This window comes from Anopheles arabiensis, chromosome 2, assembly GCF_016920715.1.
Source record: "Anopheles arabiensis isolate DONGOLA chromosome 2, AaraD3, whole genome shotgun sequence".
NCBI lineage: Eukaryota > Metazoa > Arthropoda > Insecta > Diptera > Culicidae > Anopheles > Anopheles arabiensis.
Window position 1 is genome coordinate 52,403,525 of NC_053517.1, and position 12,799 is coordinate 52,416,323.

General features: G+C 45.8%; 3 protein-coding genes across 3 annotated transcripts; 1 reads left to right on the forward strand and 2 right to left on the reverse strand.

Annotated features, from left to right (window-relative positions):
- Positions 1–97: 97 nt before the first annotated feature.
- On the reverse strand, positions 98–6,692 carry LOC120901887 (alpha-tocopherol transfer protein-like). Its single transcript, XM_040310235.1, has 4 exons — positions 6,378–6,692; positions 1,317–1,513; positions 1,074–1,233; positions 98–1,007 (listed from the first exon to the last, which is right to left on the reverse strand). Exons 2-4 carry the CDS (start codon positions 1,492–1,494, stop codon positions 344–346), a joined length of 1,002 nt encoding a protein of 333 aa, XP_040166169.1. The 5' UTR covers positions 1,495–1,513; positions 6,378–6,692; the 3' UTR covers positions 98–343.
- Positions 6,693–7,348: 656 nt separating this feature from the next.
- Positions 7,349–8,560, forward strand: LOC120901879. Its single transcript, XM_040310223.1, has 2 exons — positions 7,349–7,480; positions 7,559–8,560. Exons 1-2 carry the CDS (start codon positions 7,429–7,431, stop codon positions 8,515–8,517), a joined length of 1,011 nt encoding a protein of 336 aa, XP_040166157.1. The 5' UTR covers positions 7,349–7,428; the 3' UTR covers positions 8,518–8,560.
- On the reverse strand, positions 8,544–10,809 carry LOC120901870 (traB domain-containing protein). The gene is made up of 3 exons (XM_040310212.1): positions 10,556–10,809; positions 10,277–10,481; positions 8,544–10,206 (listed from the first exon to the last, which is right to left on the reverse strand). The coding sequence occupies exons 2-3, from the start codon at positions 10,383–10,385 to the stop codon at positions 8,855–8,857; spliced, it is 1,461 nt and encodes a 486-aa protein (XP_040166146.1). The 5' UTR covers positions 10,386–10,481; positions 10,556–10,809; the 3' UTR covers positions 8,544–8,854.
- Between the last annotated feature and the right edge of the window lie 1,990 nt (positions 10,810–12,799).

The following is a 12,799-nucleotide window of genomic DNA, read 5'->3' on the forward strand; positions in this document are numbered from 1 at the left end:
GTGGATCAGGGGGAAAGCTTGGTGCAATGGTAAGAACATGCCCCACGGTGCCCCTTTTTCGTCTGAACTTGCATGGCCAAGAAGAGGGTAAGGGTGCTAAAATGTGTAGGAATTTTAACTTTCGTAACTTTATTATTTGCAAACACAAAAAAAAACACACACATACACACAGTAGCAAATACAAATCCTACACAAAGTATATAGAAAAAAACGACTTGATACACGGGACCAGTGTGAAACTACCTTAATTCTTAAACACATCCTACATACTACGAATCATTCCTTCCGGACGTTCCCAAAACCTTTGCCATGCTTCAACGCGCGTTCAAACTGCAATCAGTGATCAATCCACCTCCAGCTTCCGGAAGCTACCGGCCAACCCGTACGTCGAGTTATCGCTAGCGCCCGTGCACCCGTTCAGCGGCTCCTTCAGTGCACCGACCGAGCCCTCCTTGGCCGCGTCCGAGTACATGCCCAAATTGACCGACATCTCGTCGTCCGCGAGCAGCCGCCCGCGGTACGCTTCCAGCTCCAGCTTCCACAGCCGTATCATCTCCGCCATCGGCATCTCGCCGCCGTACTCTTTCGGCAGCAGCCGCTTCTCCAGCTCGATGTCCTTAATGTCGGTGTACAGCCGGATGCGCTCGCGCAGCTTCTGCGATATCAGCGACATGCCAAAGTCGACCGCCACCTTCATCGCCGGATTGATGTTGCACCCGTACATCTCGCGATGGCGCATCGGCAGTATCTTTTCGCCATTTTTCGCAATCCTTACCGCTTCCTTGATCGTGAACAGCGTTAGATACGGCAGCCCAATGCCGGTGCCGACGCCGGCATGAATGAAACCCCGGATCTGGTTCTCCTCGTCCGCCATCAGCGTTTCGTAGCAGATGCCGTGAATTTTCAGCATATCGGCGTTGGTGTACTCCCGCAGATCGAACACGCCCGGTCGGTAGAAGATCACCCGTCGACCTTCACGATCGCGCTCCGGCAAGGCAAACATATAGCTGAAACGCACGCGGCACGCATGAAAATGAGCACATTCTTACAGGAAGCTTGAATAGCTCACTTACCCCTGGTCGATCAGCTTGGCCATCTTGGGCAGTCGGCAGTCGAGATTTTTAAACGCGCCCTCAAACGCATTCTTCAGCAGTACGTACCGCTCGATGTTTTCCTGTACGACCGGAATTTGGAACTTTTTCGCGCGCAGAAACTTAAGGAAAAAGTTTGCATCTGCAACAGGTGCAACGGGGAGGGGGGGGGGGGGGGTAAGTAAGTTGCATTTGAGACGGGAGACTCTCACAAACCGAACTCACCCATACGAATCTTGACGATGCGAGGATTCTTTTCAGCCCATTCGCGCAGCATCTGAAGCGCATGGTCGCGTGTGGCTTGCGTTTCACGCAGCTCCTCTTTGGCGATTAGGCGCAACTCGTCCGAGAGCGTGAAGCGGTACGCGTCCGCTTTCGTGATGGCTTTCGTACCTTTCTTCATTGTGTGTGGTGTTTTCGTCCTGTGGAAAAAGGAATGTCCTTAACATTAGTGAACAATTGTACACCTTTTCTAAACCACAACAAGGAGAAGTTATATCAAAATAAATAATAATACAATAGCGACAAACTTCAACCATACAATGTCTATTATACTATTGAGATACAATCTTGCAATATCTTAGCCACGCAATATTCGACGGTACACTTTTAGACCGTCACTAAACGAGATCTAGTTTCGTTTTGCCCGTGGGCGACCTATTAGCTCAATATTTAGCCGACACTGGTGTTGTATAATCGTTCACCATTGCCTCCACAACAATCCGATTGTCCCGTGATTGAAACTGTACCGCAGAAACTCGACACGGCTTTACTTTTACCACAAAACTTTCCTTTCATTTTTTTTCAGTGGTATGCGTTATAATCTCGGCATAACACACCACCTAACGTCTAACATCAATCGACTAGATATGTCCACGTGTTCCGACTTGTACAAGAGCCCTAAGAAATTGTAGCTTATATTTAGCTGCTTTTAGCACATTTTCATCTTAACATAATCAACAAAAAGCCTCAAAACTAATTCAACATAATCTCGCCATAAGAAATTACGCACATTTTAGGCCAATCCATCTGATTCGATCCCAAATAGCCGACTGATGCGAATTTCTACACCAAAAAGCAATCCCAGTTCCCGACGACTCCACGACTCCACCACCACCACCACCACCAACAGTTCAATGTCACCGGGAGACCAGTTTGCGCGGCTTGACCAAACCCTGCTTTCCTTTCCCCTCACCGGGGAGCGAAGCAGTCCGGCGCAACAATTCGGCTTTTTCGCTCTCCACTTCCCAAATTCCCAAACGAAAGCGAATGTGCGCCGACGCTAAGAGCGTGTCGATGGCACACGTACACGTGTAGACTAAAGGACACTTGCGCACTGCGAACAGGTTTTTGGCGCAAGTTCAAAAGGATCTTCAGCGAGTGACGCGGCAATACGGGCGCAATATTACACTGTTGCACAGGCGACGGTCACGATCACTTTGCGACGGAATCCTTCTTTTTTATGTTCAGTCCACCCTTAATGTAGGTCACTGGGCGACGGCAGTGATCATGGTTTCAAGATTAATTGGTACCGCTGTTAAAATAGGTCCCTTCCCCACATCCAGACATCATTCCACCACCACACCACCACACCACCGTACACATACAACCACCGTTGCGCAAGCTTTAACCACTGGCGTCACAAATCAATCTGTCCGACGATCAACGTGTGTTCAACAACGCGTGGTCGTCGCATGGACCAAGAAGTGGCCAGGATGATGATGAGGATGTGGGGAATACATATTGTTTCTTGTTTTTGCTGAAATCTGCACACACCAACACATAACCAATCATAACCGCGGCAGTCGGGCACTCTCTTGGCGGGGTGATGATTCAACCATTTTTCAATCAGCAATGTGGTAATATGTCAATGTGTACCACACCACCGGAGACTGTCCGTTTTGCACGTGTTGCAACAACAATTCGATCTGGCGACCAGAAGAACTCTTCTCAATCTGCCGTACACTGCACAAACACAACACACACCGGGGTGTTGTTTGCTCAACCATCGAACAAACAAAAGCCGCACACCGCGGGTATTGCAACAGACATTGGAGATTTGCCGTTTGGTTGGTTGCTAAATTCGATGGGGGGAGCAGGGACTTTGTTCGATAGTTGTTAGGCATTCCCTATAGGGCATGGTACTAATTGAATATTGTTCGCATTCAAACTAAGCCAAAGCGGAATGAGAAAAGCCTTTCTGTCGTACAATGATCGATTGCAGCAGTACGAATCTTTTATGAGAACTTTCACTATAGTTGCATTTGCATTAGATTAATTGCATTAGATTAATAAGCTCCTTGAAACAGTACATTCCCATATACTCAAGCCAAATATGTTAGCTTACTTCCCGTGCGTTTTGTTAGAACAGTTGGATTTTTGTCGCCATTTGGTTGTATCCTTTGAGTCGGGTGATTCCATATTTTTACAGCAAAAAAAGGCTTTAATCAAGAAAACTAGATATGAACAAGATCGCGATCGTTTTATGTAAAAGGAAAATCATTGAAGAAGATTGGAAGTCCTAGCCAAGAAGTTTAGAAAAAGTGTAGAAAAAAGCTATGCATACAAAACCTAATCACACGGATCTCCTCATTTTTCCGTTACTTCTTAGCTGATCAGAAAAAACAGTTTTAAACGTTTTGTAATTTATGTGTTTTTTTTTCTGTATAACAATGAACCTATCATCTCTTTGGAGTTTAGTAGTAGTAGTACTTGAATTGTGTACATGCAATAAGAGTCATTGAGAATGTAACAACTGGAACTGAAAATATGGTCAACGAGCAAAATATGATTTAATATTGATTTTACTCTTGTTAAGCGATAATTTATTTAGGTAATGTTCGCGAAGCAAAATCACGACACACGTCCTTATATTATAATTCTTATTGATATTATTATTCCTAATCTTACAAGAATCAATCTAACCCCAACATGCGCTACACACTTCGGAGCACTATAAAAGGATCACTATCCTTGTTCACGGTACGATCACCCAAACAGATGATCAATGTTTTTCTTCTTAATCTAACTCTAACCTTAAAAAAAATGGAAAATAGCACAAAAAATACGACTGGTCAGTTCGTATTGGCAGACGAATTGTGTAGAATCAAACCACTTCCGGGGTGAATGATTGTGTTCAGGTTATAAGTATTTCGTGACCCCCAATCGCACGCGGCTCACGCGGTGGGATGTTCTTATGAAATTTGAATATTCAAATGTATGTAATCTTCGGGGGTGCACACACACACACACACACACACACACACACACACACACACACACACACACACACACATACGTTCGCGGTATTCTGCTTTTGTATTCATAAAACTCTGCTACATTTCATGAACCGGTTTCCAAAAACAATTCTCATCTGGCATGTTGTAGTATCCCCGTGTCACCGTAACCGTTCAAGGAAAGTTCCGGCATCTTTTGACGATAAACCTTGTCTTGGAATAATCAAACTGAATACTTGATAGCACAGTTCAGTGACATAAAAAATGCTTCATCAACATTAGTTATGTGGGGTGTGACGAAGATTACAAAGATGGTTTTAGATACAATGCCATTACTTTCTCACACGCGAGTAGAGTAGAAGCATGCGGATGCGACTATTGGCAATTTTGATCTGAAACGGAGCAGCATAATGATTGTGGCAGTGGCACGTTTCTTCCATTGATATTACATTTTTTTCAACACGCTGCGAACAATTGACACAGCTTCAATGGATGCTTTATAGGTAAAGCTTTGAACGGTACTGAAAATAATACACCACAAGAAATGCAACTCGTGAAACTACCTTCGGCTCATGGTCAAGCGGTGCATCGATCAACCCTAGCCAGGTGCATCCCTGCAACCATGTGCAGATTGCGGTGGAAAGGCAGGTGGGACGGACCACATTGCTCAACAACAGCGCAAAACAGCGCCTCACATCCAAGAGATGCATCACGCTCTTTGTCTATGTGTATCTTTCACCGGAGACACCCGGTAGGTCGAACAAACAGACACACACACACACACCTCCTCGATCCCTGGAGGGATTCGCTCTCGTTTCAAGGTTGCGTAGCGTTCAAAGGGCAAATAACCGTTGTTGGTCCCATGCTTGCGCAATCCGTCCCAGTGCGTATGCAAACTGTACATGAAAGCGCAAGTTTCGCTTGGCCTGCATTTTCGATGCACTTGAAGCCAACACACACACACACAAACGCACATTCCCGTTCACATCATCATAATCATCATCAGCATCATTACCATCATCCTGAGCAGCACGATCAAGCGGGTGGCAATTTGCCTTCTTGTGCAGGGTGTAATCAACGCGCCACACCACCCGACATGCATTAGAATGAAATGTGTTCCGGGGGAGAGAAACCAGTCCTTGAAGGTTTCTCGATACAGGCGCTGTAATCGATAGACCTGTGCGGTGGGGCCACAGCAACCACTGCCCGTCCCAAATGCACCCCTAATCGGGCGGATAACGCCGAAAGGGTAGGGGTGCAGTGTGTCCGCGTCAACGATCATAACCGCAAATGATCATACTGTTTTGTCCGTAGCCTTCTTTGATGGATTGACAGAAGGTGTACAAAAAGGTTGAACTTTTTCTCTTCCCTTCTCTCTATCTCACGATCCCTCTTAATGTCTCTCTACTGCACCATAAAGGTGCGTTGATGTATATGCTTCGAAGAAATGCAATAAAAACAAGAATTAATTGGAGATCTCTAAGTCTTTCTTTGATACTCCTCGTAAGAACTAATTAACCGAAGGGGCAATTAGACACAAAATGGAGATGTAGGAAGAATTTTCCATTTCAACGAAATGTTGATTTGATTATTACATCAGCCTAAAGGCAAATGGGATAAGGAAACGTTACTTATTTTTCCTTTTAGCGTAGGTGTACAATACACTACAGAGATACAATTATATGGCAATTGATAGAGGGTGAGCGATCTTATACCTTATACTACATCATCGAACCTCAACTGTGTTTGCCTGTATCCAGGGATCAAAGGGCATACAGTTTTATTGCGCACACAGGTAACGCACTGCTCATAAAGATCCATCACCAGCAGTTAAGAAATGGCAAGGACCTTGACGAGAAAAAGTGGTATGTGATCAACGTGTGTTTAAATAATAGTTATTATCATTCACCATCACACACACCTTCCTGTTCCCTTTTGATCGTACGGCTTAGGGGCAGTTCAAGAGCTGTGATCACGGACACGGCTGTGTACTTCTTCCCCTCTCTTATACACATTAGAACTATATTAGCATTAAAAACTACAAACTTACCTTTGGTTGAAGAGGATGAGTTAATATTCCAGCGAGCTTGGTACACTATAGAATACTCAAGACGATTCAAGAGGTAGCACAAAAATAAGTAGTAAACAAACTCAAACGCATCAATGACTAAGCGTTCATCTCATCTTCACGCGTTCAAGTCACTAAAACCACGCTTCCGTTCGACGCCGCAATATGGGCTGGGCTGAGCAGGGCTGGGCCGGGCAGGTGGTACTAGGCGAACTCTGTTCCAAGATAAGCCAACTTCGCGCAACAATACGATCACCTCCGCGCAGTGAGCCGGTTAAACAACGAGTGAGCGCGATCGAGCGCGATCTAGCACCACCGGTTTTCGCGCGGCTTCTTCGATGGGAGGGGGAGAAGGAGCTTTTTTTTCATTTGCGAGTTGGGGTAAGCGCTGTATTTAAAAAAAAACGCGCTTTGCAAAACACCCCGGAACCGGTGGTTTACGTTCTACGCTACGGGTCTGCTGAGCCGGCAGCTTTGTTTCGTGCCAGTGACGCAATGTGTTTTGGTTATTTTTTCTTATGTTAGCTTGTACGATGTCTCAGCCATAGTGTGCTGTTCTAGTGACATTTTTCGTTTGCAAACGATTGTGTTTCGTTGTTTGCAGCAGCATCAGCATTTAACCATAGAAAGTACCACATAACGGTGAAAGCACAACACGCTTACAAAAGAGTTGTTTTTTTTTAGTATTCGGGACAAACCGCTGACAAACCTCACTTGATGGTGTTTACATTCATATACTACTTCATGAAAAGAGAAAATAGTTACGGCATTCCTTACCATCCCGATTTAGTGTCGTTCTTTTGTGTCCGGGACCGAATATGTTGAATTCAGAAGCGAAACAACTGCAGCACAGCACAAACAAACGCCTTTTCGCCAAAAAGGTATCTTAAGGCAAGGTGTGTGCATTTTCTTGAGAAACTGGCAACACTGCGCAGGGCAAACGTCAGTGTCACCAACCGCAACACAAAACATTGACAGATAGCGCGATAATCGGGCGAAAGAAAACGTGCCGCATGTTGTGGAATTTTGCACCATGGCTTCGGTAGCTGCTAAAAAGCGTAAAAGCGGAGTAGATATTAAAATTGGTAAGAAACCATCCGTAAAAAGCATGGCCCTTTCTCCATCTATCAAGTGGCTAATAAGTTAAATTCTTGAGAATTCAGAAGAAAACTGGGAACCCGATGTCACCGTACCGCCCAGGGAGCCAGACGGCGACGACAACGACGATGAGCCGGATAACGTTGCAGAAGGCTCTACCCAAACGAAGGAAGTTGTAGCAGCACTGTGCAAGCAACGGCTCATACCGAGCGATCTGGAACTGCAACTGCAACAGTACTTCAAGGAGCGTCCGCGTATTAAGCCTCTCCCACTGTCACAATCGTGTGTAGACATCGATCTAACCGATCCGGATGAAGAAACGTGGATCATTCAATGCCCTGCCAGCGTTGACGTCAAAGCCGAACTGATGAACAAGAAACTCAACCTGACCGCTCCGCGTTCCACCATCAAAAACTGTTCCGTTCCGCTCGAGGCACACGTACAGTACAACAGGAACGAGCGGGTAGTGGGCCTGCAGTCTGGGACACGCGTTAAATCCTTCGTACCAGTCGGGTTTGTGCGCATCCATGAAGCGCTGCCTCCGCTGGCCGAACCAGTGCTGCAAGACGCGAGTAATGTCAGCGATGTTACTGTACCCTATCCGGAAGAGCTTCGCGAGCGGCATCCTCTGCTCGGCTACGATTTTAAAGAGTATTTAGCATTACCTAAACGCGTACGCAAGCGGCTCGCGTTAGCTCAGCAGAAGGCCGAACTATTGTACAAAAACACGCCCCTAGTGGCCAGCAAGCAATCTCCGCAAACAGCAGACAATGCTCGGACAGCAGGTACTGGCGAACAGACTGTATCGGTGAAACCGGTGCCAGCTGTCGGAACTCCCTCCAAGTCCAGGAAGCGAAAAGAGCCCCCGCCCGTGGAGGAAAATGCTTTGGAAATAATACCAATCAAACAAGAACCACCTTCACCGAAACGGAAGAAGCAACAGAACGACGAAGAGGTGCAAACAGTTAGCGTTAAGCAGGAGGTAACGATGGAAGACGACATTTCCTGGTTGCTCAACATTTAGAGCTTTCAATAAATGGTACCTCAAACTGATGTGGAACTGATAACTGTGGCTTTATTTTCTAAACTTTATCTCCCTCGCATCTCTCTGGCACCTTGCGTTAGATTGTGCGTCAGTTCTGATTTTAACTCCGTGGAATGCTGGCAAAAAAGGTAAGGTAAAGTCTTTTGGTGCATTTAGCGAGAAGAGATATGGAACTTCCTTTCATCTACTCCCACCACCACCTCCCGCGCGCCTACACTCGATTAATATGTATAGTTTGATTCTGTGCTGTGGCCATCGCATAATTAGCCTCACGACATGTTCTCGAGCCCGTTTTGCCAAGAAATCCGTAAATGAATCATAGGAAAAGTCGCTCGAACCGGGGACGAGCGATTCGGAACACACCGTATGCCGCGAGCCCGAGCAAACCATACTTGACGGTGTACTTCACCATACGATGCCCAAAGCTGGCCGGTGGAATCGTTATGATCGACTCGATGTTGCTGATCTCAACCTTGCCCCAGTGCTTGGCGATGCCGGCAGCGTGGCCAATACCCACTACTCCCACCACTCGTATCGGCTCGGAACGCCCGTCGACCGGGTTGATCTGCGGCCGAGCGGCCAGCTGCAGCGAATGGCACAGGTAGAGATCACGCTCGTGGATGAACACTCGCCCGAAGGCGGGATACTCGCCGGCCATTTCGAGCATTATCTCCTCGAGCAGGTCCTTCCGCTTGCATTGCTCCACCTCCTCGATACTAATGTCGTCATCGATGAACAGCAGCTTCGGAAGCAGCTTGATCGTTTGCCAGAGGGACAGGCCGCGCAGGGCACGGTGCAGCGTCACTTTGATCTCGCGGTCGCCAAGCTGTATGACGCAGTTCGGGATCTGCTGAGCCTCCTTGACCGCGCACCGAAACTCTCCTCCCGGCGCCATGCCTAGCTTCTTGGTGAACTTAGCGTTCATGTTTAACAGCAGAATGTAGAATATGCCATTGACCATACCATTCGTCCGGATGATCTGACGCATTTTGGCCACGTTCATATCTTTCGCTTCCTCCAGCAGCGTTTTCTCGTCGTACTTTAAAATATGCACACGGGACGGGCACAGCTCTAGCATTAATACGTGTGGACGTACGTTTCGCATCACCAGCGAAACGTCCCGCTGCGAGCTTTCGCTAAAATGAGCCGTTCCAACCAAGTACACCTTCGTACCGTCCGGCTTCGTTAGCAGTGTAACCGTCTCTGGAAGATTTCGGTCAAACTCCTCCAGTGTCGCGTACAGTGGAATCGCCGAATCGCTTCCACTTTCTACTGGCAGCTGCGATACGTTAGCCGTTGTGTCGCGAGAATCCTTCTCGCCCTGGGTCGTCGTGGTGGACGTGTCGGACTGCGACATGTTAACACTGACATCGGGAGCTCGGGGCGTGCTAGCCGTCAGCACCTCGCCATCCTCCTCCGAGGAGCTCACGAACGATAACGTCACATTGTTGATCGTATCAGACAGCTCACCGGCAGCGCTCAGATCCAGGCTGAGCGTGCTGGCGGTGCTGTTCAGTGCGGTTGTGTCTCCTATCGTGTCGCCCGTCTGGTCAAGATTGTTGTTGCGCAAACTGTCCAGTAACTGCAGTGTAGAATCTTTTGCATTTTTCTTCTGTTTGGCTCGAAGTGCCTCATTCCAGTCACCAGTCAGATTCACGTTTTCGATATCTGCGGTCATAGGGGAAAGATTTAGTTTGGAAATTATATGAGATCACCAGATAAACCATTTACCACCTACCACTATTGCTCAGGTCGGAATTATTTAACTTGTCCGAATCAAGCGTAGAGTTGAACGTCTGATCCAGCGCACTGTTGTATTCCGAGGACGAGCTGATCGGAGAAGACATTGCGCCCCGTAATCACAGATGGCAAGCAGGCACAAACACCACGTTATCACTACCTCAAGGAATCGTGATAAACTTTTGCACGAATATCGCTGGACGCTGGACGTAACGATGTGAACAGAAAAAACTCTTCCTGAATGAGCCACGCACTCAAACGCGTTAATGTTATTCACCTGGAATTTTGTTTCTGAACGTCAGCAAAGTGACACCCGATGGTTGCTTGATAACGAAAATGTAAACATGAAACGAGTGGGAGTTGCGTGTTAACGATAGGCGAGGATCGATCGATCGAAGATAAGCCGTTTGTCCTTTAACTGATAACGAACGGACTGACCAGCGTAACGTAGAGTTTTATTTGTAGAAATATTTACAATCTCTCACGAGCACTTTACGGGCCAACAATTTGTTTTGCATGATGTGTCGCCCGTATAACATAGTTCGAGTTTTTGACGTACAGAAATCGTTGCTTCTCGCTCATTTTCTCTACCCATCCTTTACAGACAAAGGTGGAAGGAGGCAGCCATGGACCAAGCCAACTGGAGAACGGTTGACAGCCTTCTTTCCCGTGTGAACACGGCGTGCTCAACGGTGAATGAGCCACCAAAGAATTGGAAAATAGAAGAAGATTTCTCTATGATCTTTACTCTTGATTCTTTCCTGTATCTCGTTTGAAGAGGGAAATCGTGCTTATAGTTTAAATATTAAATAAACTAAAACAATTATTTAAAAAATCCCCCAAATCTGTGTCACTTTAGAAAATTATAAATTTGAGAAAATTGCAATTAACTTGATGACATTAGGTAGTGTTTGTCTGATAACTGTATGGCTCAAAAAATAGTGTTGCCATCAGTCGTCCATAGCATGGCAATGTTTAGCTTTGTACGGGTAGAACAAGAAGAGTAGCATGGTGACATAGGAAAATCTTCCGGAACCTATTTTATGTATTGAAATATCACATATTTCTTTCATACATGATGGAGTTGAGAATGTTGATGATGCATGAAACATGTTCATTTTTTTACTTATTTGAAGTGCACCTACATCTACGCTTATTTGATATAGCTTAGTAACCATGAACCGGCAAGGCACGAGAATGGGCCCATCAAAAACCGGCACGGAATAATTACATTAATAAAAGCACTGTTAATAGTTTATTATTTTATTACCGGCTTTATCAGATGCCCTCAGCAACACAAGGCCCCCAGGGAATGCAGGCAGTACATAAAACGCCACCACCGGATCAGCTGATGCAATAGCAGAACACGTGTATGAGTAAGTGAGATGACGAAGCGAAGATGCTAATATGGCAATATATGAAATGAAGGAGCCCGTGGGGACAATGAGGGAGAGGTGGAGGGAGTGGCGGAGTGTATTTATTATTTTGGTCATTTAATTTTGTCCACCAACACAGTCGTAGCCAGCGCTAGCTTTTTGGCGGCCATCTTGAACTCTCAAAACCCCTCACAACACCTTTAAAAAACGCTCGCCAGAGAAAAAATCGCACCGATTTGGAGCGTTCGCGGGCTCACAAACTGCAATATAGGTAGTCCCGCAGATACACGGTACCTCTTATACGCGGATTCGGAGATACGCGTTTTTCTCAATTTGGCAATTATTTGAGCAAATATACTAATTTGACACATCAATTGTAAGATGCCAAATAATTACCCTTTTGTTAAAAACCATTGCAAAAGGTTTAAAACTGTTACATTAAGTCAGAACTATATTGAATAATTTACTATGTGACTAAAACCACCTTTTACTTCCAAAAGTATCCTAAAATAAATGATGTTTTGGTGGGAAATTACGAGATTCGACTTACGCGGAAATTCGATATATACGGTATTTTGCGATCGTTTTTGATCCCCATTAACCATGTATCTCGGGGACCGCCTGTAATTTGTTGCCCGAATTGGATTGATTTACAATTATTCGTTCATTACTTTGCCACATTGTCAACGAGCCCAAGGTTGGTACAGCTTTTTGAAATGCATTCAAATGTTGTAGCCGTTGCGCGCGCTTCGATTCCCATTCTAGGTGATGGTACTGGTGGGAAGAAGGATGAAGGGAATGGAAAGCTTTATTTAATTTTCAACCCCCGAAAAGGAATTTAACAGATGTGGCATTTTTTGCAATCAAAATTTCATACCTCTTTCGTCACTGGTAAAAAACATTGGTGATTTTGAGCAAACGGGGAACAGCACTGGTGAATTTGAACAAATGCGGAAATACCACTTTCTCAATGATGTATTTCAAAGCACAACGGAAGTAATTGCATTTTATATGTCTTTTTATCATGTAGGGAAAATGTTTTCTTATGCACCTTTAAACCATTCGACAATCGACAGTTAATTCCCACGCGGGTCGTGCAGCAGATCCCACCAGGGAGCCACTGAACCGTTGCTGTGCTGTGTTTG